This window comes from Vespa crabro, chromosome 15, assembly GCF_910589235.1.
Source record: "Vespa crabro chromosome 15, iyVesCrab1.2, whole genome shotgun sequence".
NCBI lineage: Eukaryota > Metazoa > Arthropoda > Insecta > Hymenoptera > Vespidae > Vespa > Vespa crabro.
Genome location: NC_060969.1, coordinates 286,531 through 309,998, shown reverse-complemented (window position 1 = coordinate 309,998; position 23,468 = coordinate 286,531). Strand labels below are relative to the sequence as shown.

Below are 23,468 nucleotides of genomic sequence, written 5' to 3'. Positions count from 1 at the left end.
AGAGGTTTCATTTTTTTTTTCTTTTTTGAACTTTTGAACTACGAACCATTGATCGCCGCGAATTAAAAGTGAGCAATACCTAGACGTTCGTACAACTAATTGGATGTACTTCAACTTTGTGGTATTGTATAAAGATTGATATCAATGATTACTCAATATTTATACGGTAGTCAAAAGGTAATTAAAAAGTAGAAATAAATTTTATTTAACCTATTAATTTGAGAGATTGGTGAATTCAAATTTATAAAATTTATTTTGATTGAAAATAAAATTGTATAAACGAAGACAGAAAGCTTTGTATATAATTAATAAATCGTAAAAAAATGATTTATCAAGAAGTTTAATGCGATCTTAATAAGAGTAACCAAAAAAAGATTTACCTATGTAAGATAATACGGGATTAGTAAATAGAATCACAGAGAATCGTATCTGTGAATTTTTATGCGATCAGACACGAGAGATTCGATCCAAAAATCCTTGACCATCTGGACAAGAAGAAAAGATCTTTGAGCAATTTTCGTTTCTTTGACCAATTTCGGCTGCTTGTAGAAAATCTTCAGGAAACGATGGATCCTCAGCGTGTTCTGGTCTATAGCGAAAAATAAAGTATAATTAAACATATAATAACGAACGTTGAAAGTAAAATATTTAATTGTAAAATATAAAATTACGTTAATAAAAGATGTAGAAGTTCTCCTATAAGTCCTTCGTCTATCAAAGGATCCACAACAGCCTCGCAAATACTTTTTTTTAAACATTCTCGTCCGTTCAATCCATTTCTATAAAATTAATATCATTTCGTCAAAAAAAATGTTGTTCTTGATTTGAACAAAGATATAGTATACCTTTGAAAATTTTGTTCCAATGTATTAAAAAGAAGGTCCCTTCCATACCAATCAAGGTCTCTACGTCGTCGCGAAAATACACGATTTTGCGAAAGATTGCTGAAGAACGTTGCGTTTTGCGGCAGAGCATATTGGAATTGAAAGTTTTGGCCATAAACCAAAATCCTTCCAGCGAGCTTGATCGGCACTGCAAATCCTACCACGAGCTATATTGCGAACACATCAATTTATGAAGAAGAAGAAGAAGAAGAAGAGGAAAGAAGTATATTGCGCGAAATTTTGATTTCTATTGAAATTTCTCTCTCCAAACGGTTTATTTTTCTTTGTACATAATGTTACAAAAATAAAAGAATTTTATCTTTCTTTATCTAATTTTTTCAATATTTCACGCCTTTATGCATCAAAAAGTCTATAACTTCATTGATACTCGTATAAGCTAGATTTTGTCTTTTATCATTGTTAAGAAATCGTATTTTATTTGCAAATAATTTGCAAAAATTACGTTATCCTAAAAAGTATATACGTAATATTTTTAGAATTTTTATTTTTATTTTATAAAATATTACTATCATTTAATTTCATCAATTACTCCTCATATAGGTACACACATATATATATATGTGTGTGTGTGTGTGTGTATACATATATTCACACATTCTATAAACAAATAAGATCTAACAATAGAAAAACAATTAGTAAATTGTTTAGATAATTATTTAGTGAATAATCTAGAATTCCAGAAATATAAATACAGTTTAAAGAAGTTCTTGATTTCCAATATATATAAAATATTATTGCAGTATACAAAAATTAGATTAAATTGTTTTGATTTATATCCGTGATAATACATACATCGGAAGATATGAGTGTACTGAAACAAACTAAATAAATTTCAATAAAAAACTTAATAAATATTTTGTATCTTATGAAAACTTTCCTTCATATCCTAATAATATTTTAACAAATATTGTTTATATCATTGTACGACCATAATATTGTAAAGAAACACAATAAAAGTATCTTTTTTCTTCCTTTTATATATAGAAATTTTCTAATGTCCGTATTATGAATTGCGTTCAATTATTCCGAAATGTACGAATCGAGATTTTTAAATGTGTCTTTCATATTACTTCCGATTCATGAATTCTTTTGTTTGAACATAAGATTTTCTCGACGAAAGAAACGAAAAGAAAGTAAAGATTTTCATAAGATCTAAGTAACGTTCCGCGATAAAGATGAGAGTTGACCAATGGCAGCTAGGGATTGCGTCTATAAGAAACAAGCCCGGAATTCATCTTAGAGAGTACATTCGCTCGTAAAACATTCGTATTCTCGAAGACTGATAAAATCTAGCCTACATATATGAGTACCAGTATAGACTTCTTAGAGTATGAAAGTGATAAATATATGAAGAGAATTAGATGAAGAAAGATGAAATTCTTTTGTTTGTAACATCACGTATAAAGAAGTATATATCATTTTCACGAACCTTTTAGAATATGAAGGAGATAAAGATGAAGAAAATTATATTACATTGCATACAAAGAAAAATATTTCATTTGCTTAAACCTTTTAAAATATGAAAGAAATAAAAATAAAGAAAATTAAATAAATAGAGAATATGAATGAATCAACCATATGGGATTTATCTTCTCTTTCTCTATCTATTTTTTTTTTCTTCTTTTCGTTGCAAACAAAACGTTCTAAATTCTGCAAAAAAGTCACATAAAAGTGGTCAAACGATAAGAATGAGCGATTGAAGAGAGGAGGAAAGTGAAATTACGCTGTCTCATGTAGCTTTTTTTTCTTCCATTTTTGTGAGAAATTTCACCATTCTTGACATCGCACGGTGGTCTTCGTATTTCAACTTTTGGAATACCGCTTAGTCTCTCTCCCTTCCCTCACTATTCGTTCCTGTAATTCCCAAGATATTACGTTGTTCTTAAACTTTTTCCTTCTTTCACGTCTGTATCAACCAGCCCCCCGTCCGGCTACTACCATCCTTCCCCATTTTGTTTTTGTTTTTCTTTTAAGTCTTTCTCCTTCTTTCCTATTACTTCTCCTCCTCTACCCCTTTCTCCATTCTCCATTTTCTCTGTCACTTTCTTTCCAAGTTACCTACTTTTTTTGGTTCCTTTCCTTTCGATTTCCTATATACACTTTCTTTACGATTTTACATCTTCATATTATTTTCAATCCCATGTATATTGGTTTTTAAATATAGATTGTGGCCATAAGATAGTATCGATTGATTCTTATTCGATATTAAATATTGAATTGTAAATCAATAAATAATATCGAAATTTTCAATAAAAAAAGATACTTAATACATTGTTGTTTATATAAATATAAAATGTTAAACATTTCTACGATATTTATTAACTAACCTAATAATTTTGACGTTAAATAATTATACATTTTACGTTAGAGATGACAAACATTATAATTAAACTGTATATATTATCAGCATTTATTCGAAGAATAAGAATCATACTTTTCTATGATGTTTATTCTGCATTGCCTTATGATGTACCAACTGATGTTATCTTTTCAGGATGAACAGTATACTCCGTCATGATCTATCCAGCTACATATAACGTTGTAATTGTTATCGCAAGATATTTATCTATTCTAAAGAGAAAAAGGAAAAAGAAAACGAGAAAATAACAAATATTTTACGGCTGGCTTACTGTATGTCTTTTATTTTTTATTTTTTTTTTCATTTTTTTAGTTTTCTAATTTCTTTCTCTCAATTATCTCAACACAATTTTCTTAACAATTATTTGTAGAAATAGAAAATTTGAACAGTGCAAGACAAAATTAAGAAAGTGTTAACTAGTGCAACGATATAAATTACAAAACTAACAATATGTTAAAGTGTATGAATTTATATATTAACAATTGTTAAAAAATATCGAATGTCCAAAATGATTCACCTGTATCGTAAAATTGTATAAAATAGTATCGTGCAGTGTAAATAGTAAGGTATGTTGTATCGAGTTTCACGCGCGCATATAAAGTTAGACCGTATCGGATATATACCGGGTGAGTCATATAAAATAGGAAACATCTGAATTATTTTTGACAATAAAAAACAATCTCTCCGGAAGAATGTTTGATTTGAAGAGATTAATATATAAAATAAAAGTTAAAACTTTTGCCCGAAGATTATAGTTTTGAAAATATTTATAAAAGTCATTGATATTTTTTTAAATAGAATTTGATTTTCTTGTTTTTTCTTTATTATAGAAAAATTCAATAGCAAATCAAGGAAAATTCTAAATATCCTTTTATCATTGTGATCATTTATGCATATATTTAATAATGAATCTACATATCTACATTAATATATACATGGTATTAATGATTTTATAGAGACTGTTTTCATCACTATTACGTAAAACACCCTATCGATTTTTCGAATCAGCACGAACTATATTACAATAATACCTTTCGCCATTCTTAGCTTTCTCTTTCTATTTCCCCACTTTTCCACCCTTCCTGAAAGATATTCGCGTGAAAATCGCACAGCGTGCACCATTTTCGTTACGTTCGACTACCGACTTGCACCCGTGTGGAATTTAAATTTTCCTAGAGAGAAGGAAGTAGAAAGAGGAGGAGGTTACACGGAGGCGTGGTATTCTCGAAGGAATCGTAAGATAAATGGTAGGAAACTCGCTTTTACAGCAATGCTCGCACCTTTCGAAATTGACCATTGACCGTTCGGTCATTTGGTCATTTACTTTCTTGAAATTTCTTCAATTCGCAAATTTTCTAATAAAACTTTTTATTAAAATATATAATTTTTCAATAATTACCAGTTCAACATTCGACCATTTGATCTTTTATTTTCTTGAAATTTCTTCAATTTACAAATTCTTTAATAAAACTTTTTATTAAAATAATATATCATTTTTTCAATAATTACTAATATATTTAATCTCATATCAATAATATAGTGTTAGACATTTTTATTTACTTTGTTCAAATATAAGTTTTTATATTTATTAGCTGAATAAACTAACAAAAAAGAAAAAGAGAAAAAAGTATTAGAAACCAATTAAATCATGATTTTATAATAATATCAAATTAGTTATTCATTCGAAGTACAGGTCATTGTTATTAGCAAAGAATTTTCTAATTCGTTTATTCAAATAATAATTTTGTTCTTTCATAATTCTTAATTTTTGATTTACAATAAACAATTATATTTTTTACTTCGTGTAATACTTTTATCTGACAAAAAAAATATTATTAGATATACGTATCTACGAAAACGACTTTCTAGGTGAAAAGAAAAATGTTCATAGAAATCTTTTAAATTTCGTAAGATAAAACGTTAGTAACATTCTTTTTATACATACGCTAACGTCATATAAACGAGTGTACGTACATACTACGAATTTACGTGTTCTCTTCTTCGCGTTTAGCCGCTTTTAGAGGATAAACTTTCAAATATTTGCAATACTCGGTAAGCGAGCACAGAACGCGTCGTGCAGCCGAATTACGATGCAAACAATCAATGTCAATTTCTTTCCTTTTTTTATTATACTTTGGCAAACTACACTCGCCGTCGTTCCATGCCATGCGCGCATTGACCCGAATACATCGTGTTTGCTCTCTTACCGTACTTCCGGAAGCAGCAATCAAGCAGCCCGAACTAATGTAAACGACCGACGTGCACAACTTCGACTTTTCCATCTTTTCTTTTCTTTTTTTTCCTATCTCTCTCTTTCTCTCTGTTTCTCTGACGAAAATTCGACCTCGCCAAGACTGTTTCGTAAATTTTTCTCCCCTTCGTTTACCTTCTTGTTTTGAAAGGATTACATAGCGAAAGGAGGTTAATGAGATCGGTCGAAACGTTATGATTATTTATTTTAATAAATTTTAATTGTAACAAACTGAATTGAACATCTTTGTATGACTTTATTATGTATACATGTATATAAAAAGAATAAAATAAAATAAAAAAACACGAAACCGAACTAAATAGAATATTTTCATATTGGCACAGTCTTTTGCAATTATAATGATATTAACTTTGAATAATAATTTTTCATTTTAAAAAGACATCTTGCAAGAATTTTTTTCTTTTTCTTTTGTTAAGTAACAGTTAAACAATAATAACGAATAGAATAAGATCGTATAATTCTTAAAAAGTATTACTTATCAATTATCAATTGTTATTTATTACTCGTTACTCATTTTCTAAAGAGGCATTATTCATTATTCATTTTTATCAACGCAAAAGTTTATTACAATTTCACAATGCAAATTAGAAGCTATCATATTGTTCTTAGAAGCTATCATATTGTTCTAACTCTGACATCGATAATAAAGATACAATATCCTACGACAACTCAATATACACATGTATTATATCTAATAGAGATTGCTTTGTCTAGTACCCCTCCATCCGGCTCAATCCTCTTTTAAATAGTTTCTCTATTTTCTACAAATGCACTTAATTCGACGAGATACGAAATTGAAAATGAAAAGCGTAACACTGTTCTAAAACTTGTTAAGTTTCGCATGCGATCAAAGGATTCCAACAGAGAACGTTGATTCAAAGTTAAGTATAATAGTTTTGTAGATGTTACATGAAATTTGTACACGGATATATCTCCTTGTGAGAATTTAACATAAATTGTTCTGCATGTGAAGTTTACTCGGGTAAAACTAAACACCGATAGAAGTACTTACTGGTTTGTGTCTAAAATATTATTGCGCTTGATCAAGCTAGTTTAAACCTTGTTCAACGAGATCACTCCTCCTTTCTCTCTCTCCCTCTCTCTCTCTTTTTCTTTCTTTCTTTCTCTCTCTCTTGCTTTTTCTCTTTCTCTCTATCTCTTTTTCTGTTTCACGAAAGAAACTCGTTCAAAGTAGCACTCGTCCTACTTTATATTTAGGTTTATCGTTAAGGTAACAGCCCGGAACGAACAGACGAATAACGTGTTATTTCAATCTATTCGTTTGGAATTAATATAGAAAGAAAATGTTGCGTTAGGTTGATACGAAAGTAAATTTGTCCCATTAAACCCATTTCCGTGTTACACCAAATTAAGATCAAATCTGATCGAAAGTAATAATGAATTTAAAAAAAATATTACGTTTACGATAATAAATGAAAAAGAGAGATACAGAAGGAGAGACAGAAAGAGAGAGAGAGAGAGAGAGAGAGAAAGAGAAAAAAAGAGAGAGAAGTAATAAAACGATATTGTTGCATCAAGATATGTAAATCATAAAATACATTTTCATTATCGCACACGTACACATACGCACATGCAAACACACATAAATCGCTATATATTTGATTATTTTTTATTTAAATAGCAATCGCTCGTGTAATCTATCTATCCATTTTAAGCGCTCTCCAGGTAACGTTTCATGCATCCTTCCTATTATTATCGAGCCACATTATTCGAGTCTCCTGGAATATTAGCAAAATGATTGATCGCGTGTTTACCCGATGAAACATTGAAGTAGCATTTGGAATCCATTTTAAACATCAACCTACTATTGCACGAGCGAAACACAGTGGACGAAAGCATCGATCATATTTTATGTAACACGAAAACGGTCTATCAAGCGGAAATTTCATGACGGATCTTTCTCTCTCCTGTTATCTTTTCGTATCAACGAAAAGTGTACGCACTATCCCCCGATATATCATTCTCGCGCTTTCTTTTATCTTTGGTATGAAAAGAATAGAAAGAATGAAAAAAAAAAGAACAGAAAGAAGAGAAATAAATCTCGCTAATCCATAAACGAAACGGACGAAGTGCGTTTTTCAAACGAGCGCTCCTTGAAGAGCGAAAAGAGCCCTTTCATCATAACGAATAGAAATAGACGTGAAAAGAAAAGAGAGAGAGAGAGAGAGAGAGAGAATGAGAGAAAGAGAAGCATTATCTCGCGAGGGAGTTGAGAATCGACGTTACATTTTCACAGCCATTAATTTCCACGATGTTTCCCACTAACACGATAATAGAAAGCTTAATAAGAGGAATATTCATGATAGTAAGCTTAAAATTTTAGTGGTCTCTACGTTGAAAAGAATTTTCATGCAAACGATATTCGTCATTTTCATCGATCGATTGATCTACCGAATCGATGAGAATAATAAAAAGTCAAATCGATAGAATAAAGACGGATAAGCGATCGTAGAAATGTTAAAAATTATGAAATTTAGCGGATACGTATAGAATGTTATTTTAAGTAAAATGCTATTTTTTTGCTGTCGTTTTTTAGACGATGATATTTCTGTTCGTTTTTTTTATTCTATTGTTTTAAAACGATGACATATATCTATATATGCAATAGTATTTTTAAGATAAATACTTATAAATACTTTTAATATAGTCCTATTTAATTTACAAAAATGTTCCTTACTCACTCAGGAAGTTCCATAATTTTTTAAATTTCTAAATTCGCTACTCTGTTAGATGAGTTTATAAAAATCGATCATTGAAACGATTTTTGTTTTTACTTGAACTAAAAAAAAAAAAAAATGAATAAAAAAGTCATAGATATTACCGGCTAGTAGGAAACGAAAGCAGAGTTTTACTTTAACGAAGAACTTAACAGAGTTTACTCGATTATACGACGTAATATCGAGTTATATTTATATGGAAAACTACGAGAAAATTAAATTTCATATCCCGCTCTTCTCTCGACGTCTCGCGCTCTTTTCGTAATTCGCCTTTGCTATGAGAAGAGGTTAAAAGACAAAACGAAAAGATAGATAGACAGAATAAGAGAGAAAAAGAGAGAAAGAGAGAGAGAAAAATATTGGCGTTGTAATTCAATCTCTCTCTCCCTCTCTCTCTCTCTCTCTCTCTATTCCTTTTTCAGATTAATAGCAAAATAAATTTCGAACGTTTAATCGAATATTTGACCAATGAAAAAAAAAAAGAAAAAAAAGAAAAAAAAAGAAAATTCTGTAATAATTATATTTATTATTTCTTGATTGAATAAAATAACCTACCTTTATCGTACCACCAAAAGGATAAAGAAGTGGAGGCGAATAAAAAGCGTTTCTTTTTTCTCTTAAGTCTCTATCGATTTGACTGGATGATATTCCAAGAAGACTGGCCAAAACGAAGAAGAAGAAGAGTAGACTAACGGTCATCTCGGATCACTAAACACAAAGTTTAAACATAAAATCAAAAAAAGAAAGGAAAGAGAAAGAAGAAAAAATGATATCATTCGTTAACCACGACCCATATACGTCGAGTCGCTTCGTAACGTTAAACGAAAATAATAATAATGATAACAATATTGGCGATATATGTATATAAATATCTTCTATATAATATATAGAATCTTCTATATAATATATGTACGTATATCCGTTCGCGTTCAATGATACGGCAAATGTTTCATAAAATGCTTAAAGTTATTTAACGTGCGCGAAACTGTAACAAAAAGAGAGACAATAAAATGAAATTATTATAAATCTCGTAGTGAGAGTAATATCGTTTCGATAAACATTAGATCGATATGATATGAACGAATAAATAAAAAAAGATAAAGATGTAATAAGACATATGTAGTTATGTATCTACGTATGTAATACGAATTGAACAAAGTCCTAAGGAAAAATAAAACAGTAAACGAAAAATAACTTGTTGGCCTCGAGCTAAACATAGAAGAAGACTGCTGGACGAATAAACAAAGTTTGCAACTCTTCAAAAATTCTTGAAACTGTGGGAAAGAAAGAGTAATGAGAAGGAACGATAAGAGAAAAGGAGAGAGAAATAGTGAGAGAGAAGAGAGAGAGAGAGAGAGAGAGAGAAAAAAAATAAAAAAAAGGCATCGGAGATATTCCGATCGAGGAGTTTTCGAGTGAAAAGACTTGCAACACTCGTCGAAAGTTTTCTTTCTCGAACGAAACGGTGAAAGTTTAAGAGACGTGGTGGTTAGAGACGGAGGAGAGGGGCTTGGGGATGGGTGATGGAGGGAGACGTTTTATGAAAATCACGCGGAAAGCGATGGTTTTCTTATTTTCAACTGGAAAAGCCGAGCGAACGAATTCGCGTATAGATGTATCTCGAACGCTCGAGCACAGGTTTTTAAATATAGGTGCACACCTTTATCAAGGGTGCAATTTATAGCAACTTTTATAGTAATCTACCTCTTATGACTCACATAAGTATCGCGTTACCTTCCATTCTTTTCAACTTGCATATAATAACCTCTCGCAAAAAAAAGGAGTTCGAACGAGTTAAAGACTGCCAATAAATAACTCCGATTATTTTTTCATATAGCTGAGAAACACTTCCCTCTCTTTTACCTTTTACTTTTTCATAAGTAGTTCCAAAATTTTTTGCTCGTAAGGATTCGTTAAATTCTTACATATCTCTTTTTAACGTTCAACTCGTATATCTTTATACATTTGCTCTCAAGATATAAGCGTAATTTAATATCAAATTATATGGTTTTTTTTTTTCTTTATTTGATACATATATTTTATTTAATATTATCTATAATTTTAAAACCTTCATATCTTTCTATTTATTTTAGAAAAGTTTCTGATCTTATCATTACTTATATTTTTAATCCAAGATGAACTTTTATAATTTCATATACATATTTTATATATTTCTTAAGATATCTTCTGAGAATTCCGATAAAAAGACTATATAAGTTTCTCTTCTTCTTTCTCTTTACAGGCGTTAAGAACTATCAGCCAATTTGTAATTACGAAGTAATTTAATTTTGACAATTCCCATAACTCAGTATAGTAATTTCACTAGTAGCAGTACGTTTCAACGTAGAAGCTGATAAACGAAGATCGGTCGAACGTCGGCAGTACCAAAGTATCTTTTCTTAGGTACGCGAGACAGACTTCGTTTTCCATTAGGCGCAAGCATAGAAGCTATGGCAAGAGTAGAATCGCTCGGTCAGCGACTCGACACCTGCGATAAATTGTGGTCTGTACGTTCTGCAGAGTTTCAAGACCCGCTCGAATGCCCCTGTAACGTCTGTTACCAAAACGTAACCACTAAAGTGATCTTAAGATTCAACTTGGCTATTACGAAAAAATATCAATATTAATGGCCCAAGAAAATCGATATCTAGAACGATCAGAACATTCTGTAGGCATCTCTTGCTCGTAATATCTAACCCAATAAATATTAAACATGAACTTCAAAACATTTCAAAATGATTCATTCGAATTGATCGCGATTGAAATTTTGCAATAACAATAACGACGTATTGGAAAAATTAGAATTAGTCTATTACCCTTTTCTTTTCTTTTTCTTCTTTTTTTTTCCTTTTCTTTTTACCTATTCTATAGAAATTGACATTAATTCAAGGCAATCAATGTAATTTCAAACTAATTCGAACGAATACGAAACGAGAGAAACGAAGCTGCGTAAAAACGCACTTAAATCGAATTTATCTTTTAATCGGGAGTAAGATTAGCGGCGGAACGAGAACGGTCTTTGAATAATTACGTTCTGTACAAAAGCTAAGGAATAATTTCTTGAATGTTCGCGAACAAATCAGGAATAGTTATTGTTCTTATTCCTTTCAACCTCACTTCGAGTATTCTTCCTCATCTTCTCTCCTTTCCCCTCTCGTAATCATCGTTTCGTCCGTTCTCGTCTAATTGTCATTAACTTTTCCGGATGAGTATACTCTCAACGAGGCGTCTCCTACTCCCTGTAGAGTTCGTGAGACAGAAAGAAAGAAAGAGAGAGGGAGAGAAAGAGAGAGTGAGAGAAAGAGTGAGAGAGAGAGAGAGAGTATGTGTGTATAAGCAAGTTCGAAACAAGAGGTTTTCCACGTTCGAGTTTCAAGAGAAAGATAGATAGATAGAAAGAGAAGGAGAAGAGGAACAAAGCATGGCGCCGACAACTTTCAAATTTTCGATACACGTTCTTTGAAAAGCCTACAACGAGAAGGTAGGGGAAACAGGAAAAGTAGAAGATGGAGGATCGTTCGTTAGTCTCGAGATAGTTCGATGGTCCCTTTTCATTCTCGAGAAGCGAAAGTTTACACGTAGCTTTTATTATTCAATAGAAAATTCGATATTATAACTATATCAAGAAAGAGAAAAAGAAAGAGAGAGAGAGAGAGAGAGAGAGAGAGAGAGAGAGAGAGAGAGAGAGTATTGTTTAATTTCCCAGCTGAAGGAAGATCAACTGCATAGATAATATCTTTATACGTTTAACTAATCTCTAAAATTTATCACTTAAATTTTATCCATTTTATATGAACCGTAATAAATATAATAATATAAGTTTGATGATAGCGAATAAAAAAAAAATTTCAATATATAATACTTTTTATTCTTCTCCTTCTGCTTGAATAATCAATAAAAAAAAAAGAAAAAAAAGATAAAAATAAAAATTCTAACGTTGAGTTAAACTAATGTCAAGTTATACGTTACTATTATTGACCACTCTTATATCAAAACCTACCCATGCGATCGTGCGTGACCGTTCAGACTTCATCATCAATATGAAAGAAGACAGAAAGAAAGAGAAAGAAAGAAAGAGAGAAAAAAAGAGGGGGAGAGAGAGAGAGAGAGAGAAAGAATCTTCTGAGATACTTTCAGTTTAGTTTCCTTTACCACAACTGAATGAATTTCGAGGTATCTAACTTCCAATGTTGGAAAAAAGAAAGAATTGAGAAAGAAATAGAGAGAGAGAGACAGACAGATAAACAGACAGACAGACAGAAAGACAGAGAGACAGTGAGAAAGGGAAAGGGAAAGAGAAAGAGAAAGAAAAAAAATAGATAAAGAAAATCATTGTATTTACGAATCGAGATAAACTAGTGAGAAAAGAGGATGCTGAAGAAAAATGAGAAGGAAAAAAGAGGAAGAGAATGAAATGAAAGGGAGAGAAGAAAAAGAAAAAGATGAAAAGAAAGAAGAAAATGGCACATCGTATATCGCTTTCCTTAGGTATCTTAAGGCGAGTCCCGACAGGGAAATTTACTTAGGACTTTTCCCATTTCTCGCCTTCGCCTTTCATGCTAGAACACCTTGTTGTTCCTCCTTTCCCCCACTACCCTTCTACACCCCCATGCTGCCTCCTCTTCTTCTCTGTATCTCTTTCTTTCTCTTTTACGATAAAAACGCAAAAAAAGATCGAGGAATATCGCCCAGTTATACGAGATCATTTTTCTTTCTTTCTTTCTCCGTTATAAAAAAGGAATTAATTGAAAATAAAGGCGGAAAGAAAAATAAAGGGAAAAGGTGATCGGTTTGGTAAGGAAACAGTCGAACCTCACGAGATTTCTTACTCATGACGATAAAAGCCTCCTGGCACGAAAGGTTGCCCTGGTTGCGGCGAAATACCGCAATTGCGATCATTAAGATCTCGATTCGGTCCATCCCAAGTTTACTTCGCGATAAAACGATCATTCCGCACTAGGAAAACGTGGCAGTCCATAAAGCATAATCCGTGGATGATATATATATATATATATATATATATATATATAGAGAGAGAGAGAGAGAGAGAGAGAGAGAGAGAGAGAGAGTAAGAGAAACTTACTTTCTGGCAGTATTCGCGTTAAGCTTCACAAGACTATTGGCAATAAACCGCACTGGTTTGTCCATACATCTAGTTCATACATTTTCTCTTCGTATTGATTTCATAAAATAAATTCTATTATTATATTATTTTTTTCAAAAATATCGTCTAATCGTTCATTAGAATAGATTTTGAAAAACATATATTTTTTTTCATGATACGAAATGACATATTATAAAAATTTAACAATCGTATTTCAATCTCGTTATTCCTGCTTTCATATAGGAATTCTATAATACTTATTCATTTTTTTATCACATTCATTTGCATTTTTTCTTTTCTTTATTAATATTCTATTTTTCTATTTACAATAAGTCATTCAAACAATATTTCATATTATAAAGAGAAAACATATAATATTGTTTATAAAATTAGAAAAGAAAAAGCAAATTATTTTGATTGTAGATTCGTTTTATAAAATCACATGGACAGTACAATTTCCAATTTATTTACCTGAATAGTAGGGGTTTGTTAATGTAGCTATTTCTGTCCGGTACGTACATGTACTATGTTTTGAAGAGTGGACTAATCGAGATTTGAGATCGATGTCGAACAGATGGTTAAAAGGAAGGCACGTGTTGTTTCGTGACCTTCCGCCAACCCTTTTCCTTGTTTCCCTAAGGAAATAAGATTTCGGTGAATGATTTCAGAGGTGATTCGATGCAATTGGGATACGTTAGCGTGCAGTCAACGCCAGACTTCCCCAATCGTTCAGCCTCCCTGTACGACTCCTCAACGCTCCGATGAGTGGAATTAACCGAGATTGCCAAGTCCTCAGTCGGTCTGCCGACAAAAATCGAAATTCGATCATTCGTCATTCCGTCCACATGGTCTCTTCTCTTAATTAATGTCGTCTCTGATTTCTGATTGCAACGAATGAATTTGACGATAATTCGTCGTAAGAGAAAAATGGATAAATCGAAGAGAAAAATTAATTAAAAAAAAAAAAAAAAGAAAGAAAAAAAACAAGAAAAAAAGAAAGAGACGAGAGATAAAAACAAGAGTATCAAAGTGACCAACGTCTCTTAAGAAAATAAATTAATTGAGACATCGACGATGTCGTTAGAATGTGTACGATATAAAAACTGAAATGAGCTCCTTCCAGTGATATTTCAAAAAAGAACCGTTAAGGACGAGAGAACTGAAACGACTCTGAAACGTGATGAGAATGAAATCGTGACGAAGAAACAAATGTTGTCTCGATATCGCACGAAACAGAAGGTAAAAGGAAAAGGATAAAAATTGTAGGAGGAAAAAGAAAAGAAGAAGTAGAAGAAATAGAAAAGAAAGATAGAAGGATCGTCTTTGTTACTTGAGAAGGAAGAAGGGATAGGAGAATCGTGCGTTTCTCGCGACAAATTAATTAAGACTTCGGCTTTTCTTAGTTAGAGACAAACGAGAAAAAGTCATAAGCGACTCCACAAATAAACTCGAACTTTAACGGATTGATCTTTTCTTAAATTTTTCAATTCTCTACCGTCCTTTCTCAATCGACAAATAATAGAAAGAGTAAGTAATTATAAAGAAATGAGATTAACTCAAAGAAGAATTCCTAATTGAGTATCATTCGTCTAAATCATATTTGATTAATATTTTTTTCTTTTTTTGCTAAATATAAATGATTTTTAATAATAAATATAGAAAAAGGAAAATACTATTAAGTAAATAATATGTAAACTATAAGTTCACATAGGATTCTTAATGGAACACTAAAAAGAGTTAATATCTTTTTTTAGTTAAATTTAATAATGAAAAATTAAAATCCTTTTTATTCTTCCAATTAAGTAAGATTTGGACCATTAATATTAATATAAAGGGTATCGTATATAATAACTATTGTATATTAAATATTTTTATCTTTATGTAATTTTTAAAATCAATTAATTAATATATATAAATATTATATTGATAAAAAATCTATACGAATTTACTCATACCTGTTTTTTCATCGATAAGGTCATATAGCTGCTATATAAAAGAAATATCAAAAATTGTAAAAAAGAAAAAAGAAAAAAAATTGCATTTATTTACCCCTCTTAAATCAAAGACCATGGGAATCAGGGATATCCGAATCTAATAATAAAAAAGAAAAAACTTACGTTAAAATTAAATGTATCGTTTCTTCGACGATATCCTCTTCTCTCCTGAGAAACGGAACTTCCGCAAGTTCGCAAATACTCCTTAAAAGGCATTCTCTTCCATTTCCCCAGCCATATCTGCGAACATCCATATTGAAAACATTTATTGACTTTTGTTCGTAGTCGGAGTCAGAAATGTAAATAATTACACTTTTATATTTCTTTCCCCACGAGGTTAAAGAATTATAAATAAATGGTGGAATATATATATATATATATATATATATATATATATATATATATATATATATGAGTTCTACGATGGAACTTCGTTGACGCGGATTAAACGAGCTCGACGAATTATTCCAACGAAGAGGCACTCTCTCGGTAAGCTTTATCCAAGGTAATATTTTACCTCTGCCACGACATTGTCGTTGGCCAAGCTTGATTCTCCTTCGTTAACAAACTGTAAGCTGGTAAACGTAACCTTACCCGCGTCTTCTAGAACATATTTTTTTCGAATACATTCATTTTTTTATCTCAATAAAAATTATTTATAGTCGTCGAGTAACAAATAACCGTCGAGTAATAAATAGTAAGTATAAATAAATGCAAAATTAGACTTCTTGATATAGGAGATTACTTAGTTATAATTTGTATAAGATAATTGCTTAGTTGTAATATATACATATTACGATACTGTTATACGCACATAAATGAATGTCCAACAATATTTACGATAGCTCTAATTTTATAAAAGTATAAACGTTTAGAATAAAATCGCATAATACACGTAAATACGTCACAAAAATTATCTTAATCATATCTGATTTTTTTAACATATTGAACAAAGCGATTAAAACGTTTATAACAAGCGCAAAAAAAAACAAATACACTTTATAAATTTTTAGTCTATACGTCTTCGTATTCATTTACATTATATATATATTTAATATTAAATATCATTAAGTAATAAGAGAAAGAAATTAATTAAGTACGATTTAGGTAAACTATATGCTTCTGACAATTCTTCTCTGCTATCATCTAAATATATATAAAAGGTGAAGCAATAATTTTAATCACCTTAAATATCTCTGTTCTTTTTAAAGATATGGAAAAATTTGTTTACAAAAATCGGACAGTATGGCAATATGGCAGCAATAATTAATTATTTATTAATTTATATAATTTTATAAACTAATCGCAATTTAAATTTTTTTAATAAAATAAAATGAATAGTTCATAAGCATTTGTTTTTGAAAATTGTTTATAACAAATTGTTAATTAATTATTAACAATATAGTAAAAAATTGAAAAAAGTTTGCCTTTCAGAATAATGCTTGATTCAAATCTCTGTAACTTTTAATTTTTGAGAAATTCTCATGTAAATGGAAGATGTTTACATAAACTTACTGATCTATATAATTTAATTCAAATTAAATCAATGACACACTAACATATATGAATTTCGAGACTGTACGCAACCGTACTGCTACTACTACTACTATTACTACTACGAACAGCTGTACTATACGAATTATGAATGGAAATCTTTCAAAGACGATATATTTAAAATAAAATATCGTACAAATTTAAAACAAACATTGTTTTTAAGTATATTTTATTCTTTATTTATTTAACTATTTCAATGATATTTGTATAATAAAATCGATTTTGTTAATAATTTTTAAAATTGAATTTTTTCTTTTCTTTCATAATAAAAAGATAACTATAATAAAATCGCTTAAATTTGTATTCTATTTATGTAAGTTTAATTTTGTTTATTAAAACTAAGGAATAAAATGTCTATTAATAATAGATAATAATAACCCTGTAATAACGATGCAAAATAAGCTACTATTTATATACTACTATTTACTTATTATTACTCTTATTACATTTTATTTAATTTAAAATATCTTTTAAACTAATAATTTGTCGGCATACATGTATTAACACTTTTTTATAGAAAATTTCGAACTATCATCGGCTAAATGGATGCAAAAATATATGATTTCGTTTAAAAAAAAAAACTCACTTGACTTTCACACTTCTTTTACATGCCCACCTATAAAAGAATTATTATTATCACATTTTGACTAATTCCCGAATTATTATATTCACATTTTGACTAAATATTATTCCCGTACGACTTTTGTAAACAAAATTTCTCTATGTCTTTAAAAAGAAAGAAAAAATTTAAATTGATCTAAGTTATTGCAATATCCTGTATATACAGCACATTTCTATTTTCTATTTATACGACATAAATAAATGATATAGTAGGTTTTTTGATAGTTATCATCAGATAGATATTTTCTAAGAATTTCTCGTAAAAGAAATAAAAAGGGGAAAATAAAGAAACTTTTGTTTCTTTCATTCAAAAGTTCTCTTTTAACTTGTACTATTGCAATGTGATCATCAGTAAGCGAGAGAAACGTGTGAGCAATCCTCTTGAAGAGGCATATCGAACGTCGAATGCTTTTCTCAACAATGCTTAGCAGCTTCGATAAACCGTTTTGCCACGAAGTACCATCGCGAGTAACCTCATTCGCCTTAACGGTAGTGGTTGTACCGAACATTTCTGACACTTTCTTAACTCTCAAAGCTCTCTTGGAAGAGAAACGTCGTCGTCTCGACGGCCGTTGTTACCTGTGTATCTACGGCGCCATACTTGAATCTCCTCTTCGAGGCAACGTAATTGCCTTATGTCCCAATTAATTTACCTTCGAATTCTCGCCCTTACCTTGCTTCTCTGACTCCTTTGATCCTTCCGAGAGCCGATACTAGTTTCGTCAGTAACATCGAAAGCAAGTGAGCTTCATGTCTGCTTTCCATGCTTCTCAACTAAACTTGAGCTTAAAATGTGTTTTAGAAACGACACGTGTCGATTTTACTACTCTACTCATCCTTCTCATTTTACGAAAACTACAAGATAAACGTGCAATATTATATTCTATACTAACAACAGTTTATCCAATCTTATATTATTCATGAAATTTGCCAATGAAATGAAAATTGACAACAATTTTCTTATATCGATCGATTTGAGAGATCGTAATTAACTTATTAATTTACAATGACGAGATAACTTGTCCTTTAATAATACATTTCTACTTTCATTTCTACATGGGCACAGTATCAATCAAAAATGGAATCACAACAAGCGTAGGGTACTACGATCGATGGCAAAGTTGAGTTAATTATAAATTTATTCGTTCACTTTGGCTATGTTTACTGATTCATCGGACAATTTCAAGCGGTAATTAGCGCAGCATTTGTTCTTCCGCTTCGAAATTCAAATCACCCTCTTTCTCTCTCTCTCTCTCTCTCTCTCTCTCTCTCTTTCTCTCTCTCTCTCTCTCTTTCTCTCTCTCTCTCTCTCTTTCTCTCTCTCTATCTATCTATATATCTGATTTGCATTCTATTAATACTACGCGTCTATCTTTAATTCTATATCAGTGATACAAAAGAAAGAGTTAAAAAGCAAACGAATCGAGTAAAAATTCCTCATTTGTTTTCTGAAAATAGAGCGACAAAATATATCGATGTTGAACTTACTCCTCCAATAAATTTTCAATCGTCGAATAGGTATCTCGAAGATCTCTAACGTGCCTTGCAATGACGATCGTAGATTCAAAATCCGATACGTTCGATGGTAAATAGTAGTTGTATTGAAATCCGGATGAAAAAACTACGCTTCCTCTTTTGTTCGATCTTACTGGCACCGATGCACCCAACGTTATCTACAAAAAAAAAAGAAAAAAACAAACGATAAATAATCCAATAAAAAAAAGTATAGTCTTACATTTAAAATTATGCAAGCAGTTACGAAAGCGACCTGTATGTATAAATGATCTGACTGACAATAATATTTTTTTATTTATTTTTTTCTCGAAACGAAAAATACAAGTTCAACCTTGATAACTTTTGTAATCATATATATCGTAAAACTATTAACAATTATTATTTATAAATACTATATCAGGATATATTCATGCATTCAAGGAATAAAAATCAAACTTCAAAACTAACTTCTATCTTCTTCTTTGTTCTTTCTTCACAAACTCGATGAAAACTTGAGAATTGAAACGTCAATTTTTCACTGAACAATCTTTAACTTTTGAAATTGAATTTAAGACTTTCTAAAAGAACCAAGACAATTCGCAATAGCTGTCTCGCGAATCTGCGAGCGCCTATGAAAAGATCTTTTTCTCGGTCTCCTTCTTCTTCTCGCGTTCGTAGTTCGAAAATGAAAAAAAGCTTTATTTCGGTTCGCAAAGAAATAAATCGTGCTTACAACGTTCAAACGTCAATTACATTCATTTTCGAATCCCTCTTCCTTCTTCTTTCCTTTCCTCAATTTTACACATTTTTCTCTTTCATTCAATTACAAAAACGTAAATTAATAATCTTCCTTTCAAGAAATGAAGAGAAGAAAAAGTGCAAATTCGTTCGAGAATCTTCAATTTTCGCTTAAAAAAAAAGTAACAAGAAAAAAGCCGAAAGAGAGAAAGAGAGATAAAGATAAAAATAGAGATAGAGAGAGAAATGGTAAGTTCAACTTACGAAACTAAAATCGTTCTTTGTAAATTCCCACAGCTTCTCTATCTCTCTCCTTCTCCCTCTCCCTCTCTCTCTCTTTTATCCTCCAGTGACTCAGAAATCGAGTAATCGTGTGAACGCGATTTAATGTGCTTCATATCCACCGACTACAAGAGAATGCGCTTTGCTCTCTATCTCTCACTCTCTCTCTCTCTCTCTCTCTCTCTTTCTCTCTCTCTCTTTCTCTCTCTCTCTCTCTCTCTTTCTCTCTGTCTACCTCTTTCTCTTTTTCTCACGTTTTTCACATTCTCCGTCTTTCTTCTTCTCTTTTTGCGAGATCGCGAGCAAACTTTGTTGATAATAACCACGGAGGCAAAGGACAAGCAAACGAAGCTCTGCTCGCTCAGCCATTCGAGATTATTGAAATAAAGGATGACGCATCTTGAAAAAGGGACGCATCTTTCAACGGATATCCAAACACGCGTTTGCGCGCGCGCGCCAGAAGGAGAATGAAAGAGAAAGAGTTTCCTATGTAATCATAAATAAAACCGTAGTACCTACATTTCCTAATGACGTTGTTACGTGGTAAATCACGTTGTTACGTAGACGGTGTAAACTCGTCATGTAAGTTGATTGATCGTTGAAAAGAAATCAAAGGAAGTATATATGTAGATATAAGTATGCTTTAACAAGTACGCGTCGTTCTCAATTCAAAATTATAAAATATCATCTCGTTAAGCCGCCACGGTTGCTTTCTTCTGTAGTTACGATAAAACGAAGGGTGGTTGACCCTTCGACATCGTCGTGTCTCTCTCTCTCTCTATCTCTCTCACCTTTAACAACGTAGAACAAACGATCCGAAGCCCGTGTAAAGAGGTCGGTGTAATCATTCGTGCAACTCCCCTGCTAGAGTAAAGTCTTTACTAATTAAAAACTCTACGAGGAGGCATTTGTAAAGAAAGGGTAAAAAAGGGAAAAAAAGAAAAAAGAAAGAGAAACGAAATAAAAAAGATAGAAAAGGAAGGAAATCATTTCCTTAAAAACGCTCCGTTTTATTCAGTCGATATCGTTCTTAATTATGGTGACAGTAGGGGATAGCGGAGGAAAAGAAGAGGGTTAGTGTAGGAGAAGAAAGTAAAAAAAGAAAATGAGAAAGATGAAGGGGAGGGTTGGAGGAAAGATATCTCAGTGATTCGCAGCTCCGAATCTCAGTTCATACTTTCGAAGTTCGCTCGTTCGAGAAAGTTCTTGAAACGTTGTCGTTATTACGGAGAAGTAGTATTTTTTTTCTCTGTCTTTCTCTCTCTCTCTTTTCTTCTATTCTTTTTATTGACTAGAATAGTTCCCATTCTCTTTCTCTCTTTCTCTCTCTTTCTCTCTCTTTCTGTCTACTCGCTTATCTCTCGTCAATTACGTTTCACTCGACAAAACGGCGATGTCTTCTCAAGCTCGTCTCATTTCGTCTCGTTTGCTCTCTGAACGAATGGTAAGAAAAAAGCCGTTACGGATTCAAGAAAACGGGAAAGCGTGGTCTATTTAATTAGGGAAAACTTTTCAATGCGCGGCTCATTATTCTTGCAAGCGTCCCTCGCGATCCTCGCATTCGCACCAACGACGTGACGGCAAAGAAGAACTTTTGTAGCACGATTTATCTTTCGACCGGCGGCCGACTGAATTATTACCCTTGAGCTACCACCCCCAATTCCTCATGGCCTATCCTCTCTCTTTCTTCCTCTCTCTCTCTCTCTCTCTCTCTCTCTTTCTTTTTCTCTCTCACTCTCTCTCTTAGCATGTATTTTAAAGTCATGTATCGTTCACACAGGATTCACACAGGAACGTGGAAATTGCCCGCATTTTATCTCCCTTGGCAATTGAGCTAACTTGCTAAATATTTAGGTTCCACAATTCCCTTCAATTTATCAATTATTATTTTCTTTAATTTCTATAGAACGTTGAATATTGATAACTATTAAATTCAATTATTTTATTTTAATAATAATTTTAATAATAATTGTTTTTTATAAAACGTGAAAATGATCAGGTTTGTCTTAATTTTCAAACAAGTAACGTGACTGTCTAATATAATATATTATAATATATATTATAATAGTATATATTATATACTATGTATATATTATATAATATGTATTATAGTATATTATAATAAATATATTATATTATATAATATATAACTATATTAATCCGAAGAAAGAGAAAATGTTTATTAGACCGATAAGACGAAATGTCTATAATAAATTTAATTATTAATCATTCATTATTAATCACATCACGATTAATCATTTCCTTTATCGATAAATTGATTCTCCAAACATTTTAATTTAAAATATTGTATTATGTTAATTAAATAAAAGAAATTAGATAACACTCACCTGAAATACGGAACCAGAGGGATAGAGAAGAATGGCTTCGGTCGATGAAAAAAAGGAAAGAAAGAACAATCCAACGAGTAGAAGAATCGTAGTTGATAGAAATAATGTATTTTGCATTGAGGAAACTATGAGGACCGCTGGTGGCAGCACTAAAACTGTTTTCCACAATGCGTTATAATCTCGACGACTAGTCGTTCGGCCGTAAAATATCGGAAGCAATCCTGGCTTCTTTCCTTTTTCCTCCTCTCGTCGAGTAATTGGAACTGAGCCGACATATTGGTCCACTGGTCAACGAACCGTGTACAGTCAACCGGTTGAGTTTCAACGATTTCGCGAGTACACGATAATCACTGCGGATATTTCTCGAGGAGTCACAACTACGTACCAAATGCTATTTGCATTCCGTAAAACGCTTGTAAATTCGAACGAAGAGAAGGAATCCCGTTCGACCATCCGCTATTTTCCTTCTCTCTGAGAAAACAAAAGTCAAAAGTAAACCGAAGGACCGAGCCAAATGTCGGAACACACGCATGCTTCTACGTACTCGCTAAATATCAACGCAAACCAATCCAAACTTCTTTATTTACTCTTCCGATTAACTCTCGTTTCGATCCAAGTCAGTCTGAATGAACAATCGAATTGGAATGTCATTATTTTCTATAGTCCATTGACTCGCAATGTGTACAAAATAATAAAAATCTCATACGAATAACAACGATTCGTAAAATTACTTAATGTTTTTTGTTTACATCGAAATATACCACGTGTGAATCCAAAAGACGACACGACGAATCTAACAATAAGAAAAGTATTTCGACGGGACGACAAAAGAAGGCACAAAGTTTAAGTTTCAAAGTTCTTTCAAGATATGAGTATCGATACGGACCGTTAAGATGTCCGATTGCCGTTCTTTGGAAATCTCTTAGAGCAAGAAAAAGGAACTTTTCTAAAAGTACGTTCATTGGTATTACATGTAAGAATGGTACCGTACGTACTTAAGTAAAATGTACGTGTATCAATGAGCTCAAAATTGTTAAGTAAAGAATGAAAAACTTCTAG

At 31.5% G+C, this 23,468-nt stretch overlaps 2 protein-coding genes across 2 annotated transcripts; both read right to left on the bottom strand.

The window, feature by feature from the left end:
• Nucleotides 1-447: 447 nt before the first annotated feature.
• Nucleotides 448-8,973, bottom strand: LOC124429561. Its single transcript, XM_046974991.1, has 4 exons — nucleotides 8,830-8,973; nucleotides 846-1,051; nucleotides 672-779; nucleotides 448-589 (listed from the first exon to the last, which is right to left on the bottom strand). Exons 1-4 carry the CDS (start codon nucleotides 8,971-8,973, stop codon nucleotides 448-450), a joined length of 600 nt encoding a protein of 199 aa, XP_046830947.1.
• A 5,040-nt stretch (nucleotides 8,974-14,013) lies between these two features.
• Nucleotides 14,014-22,810, bottom strand: LOC124429560. Its single transcript, XM_046974990.1, has 5 exons — nucleotides 22,795-22,810; nucleotides 22,409-22,693; nucleotides 19,036-19,114; nucleotides 15,496-15,612; nucleotides 14,014-14,179 (listed from the first exon to the last, which is right to left on the bottom strand). Exons 1-5 carry the CDS (start codon nucleotides 22,808-22,810, stop codon nucleotides 14,014-14,016), a joined length of 663 nt encoding a protein of 220 aa, XP_046830946.1.
• Between the last annotated feature and the right edge of the window lie 658 nt (nucleotides 22,811-23,468).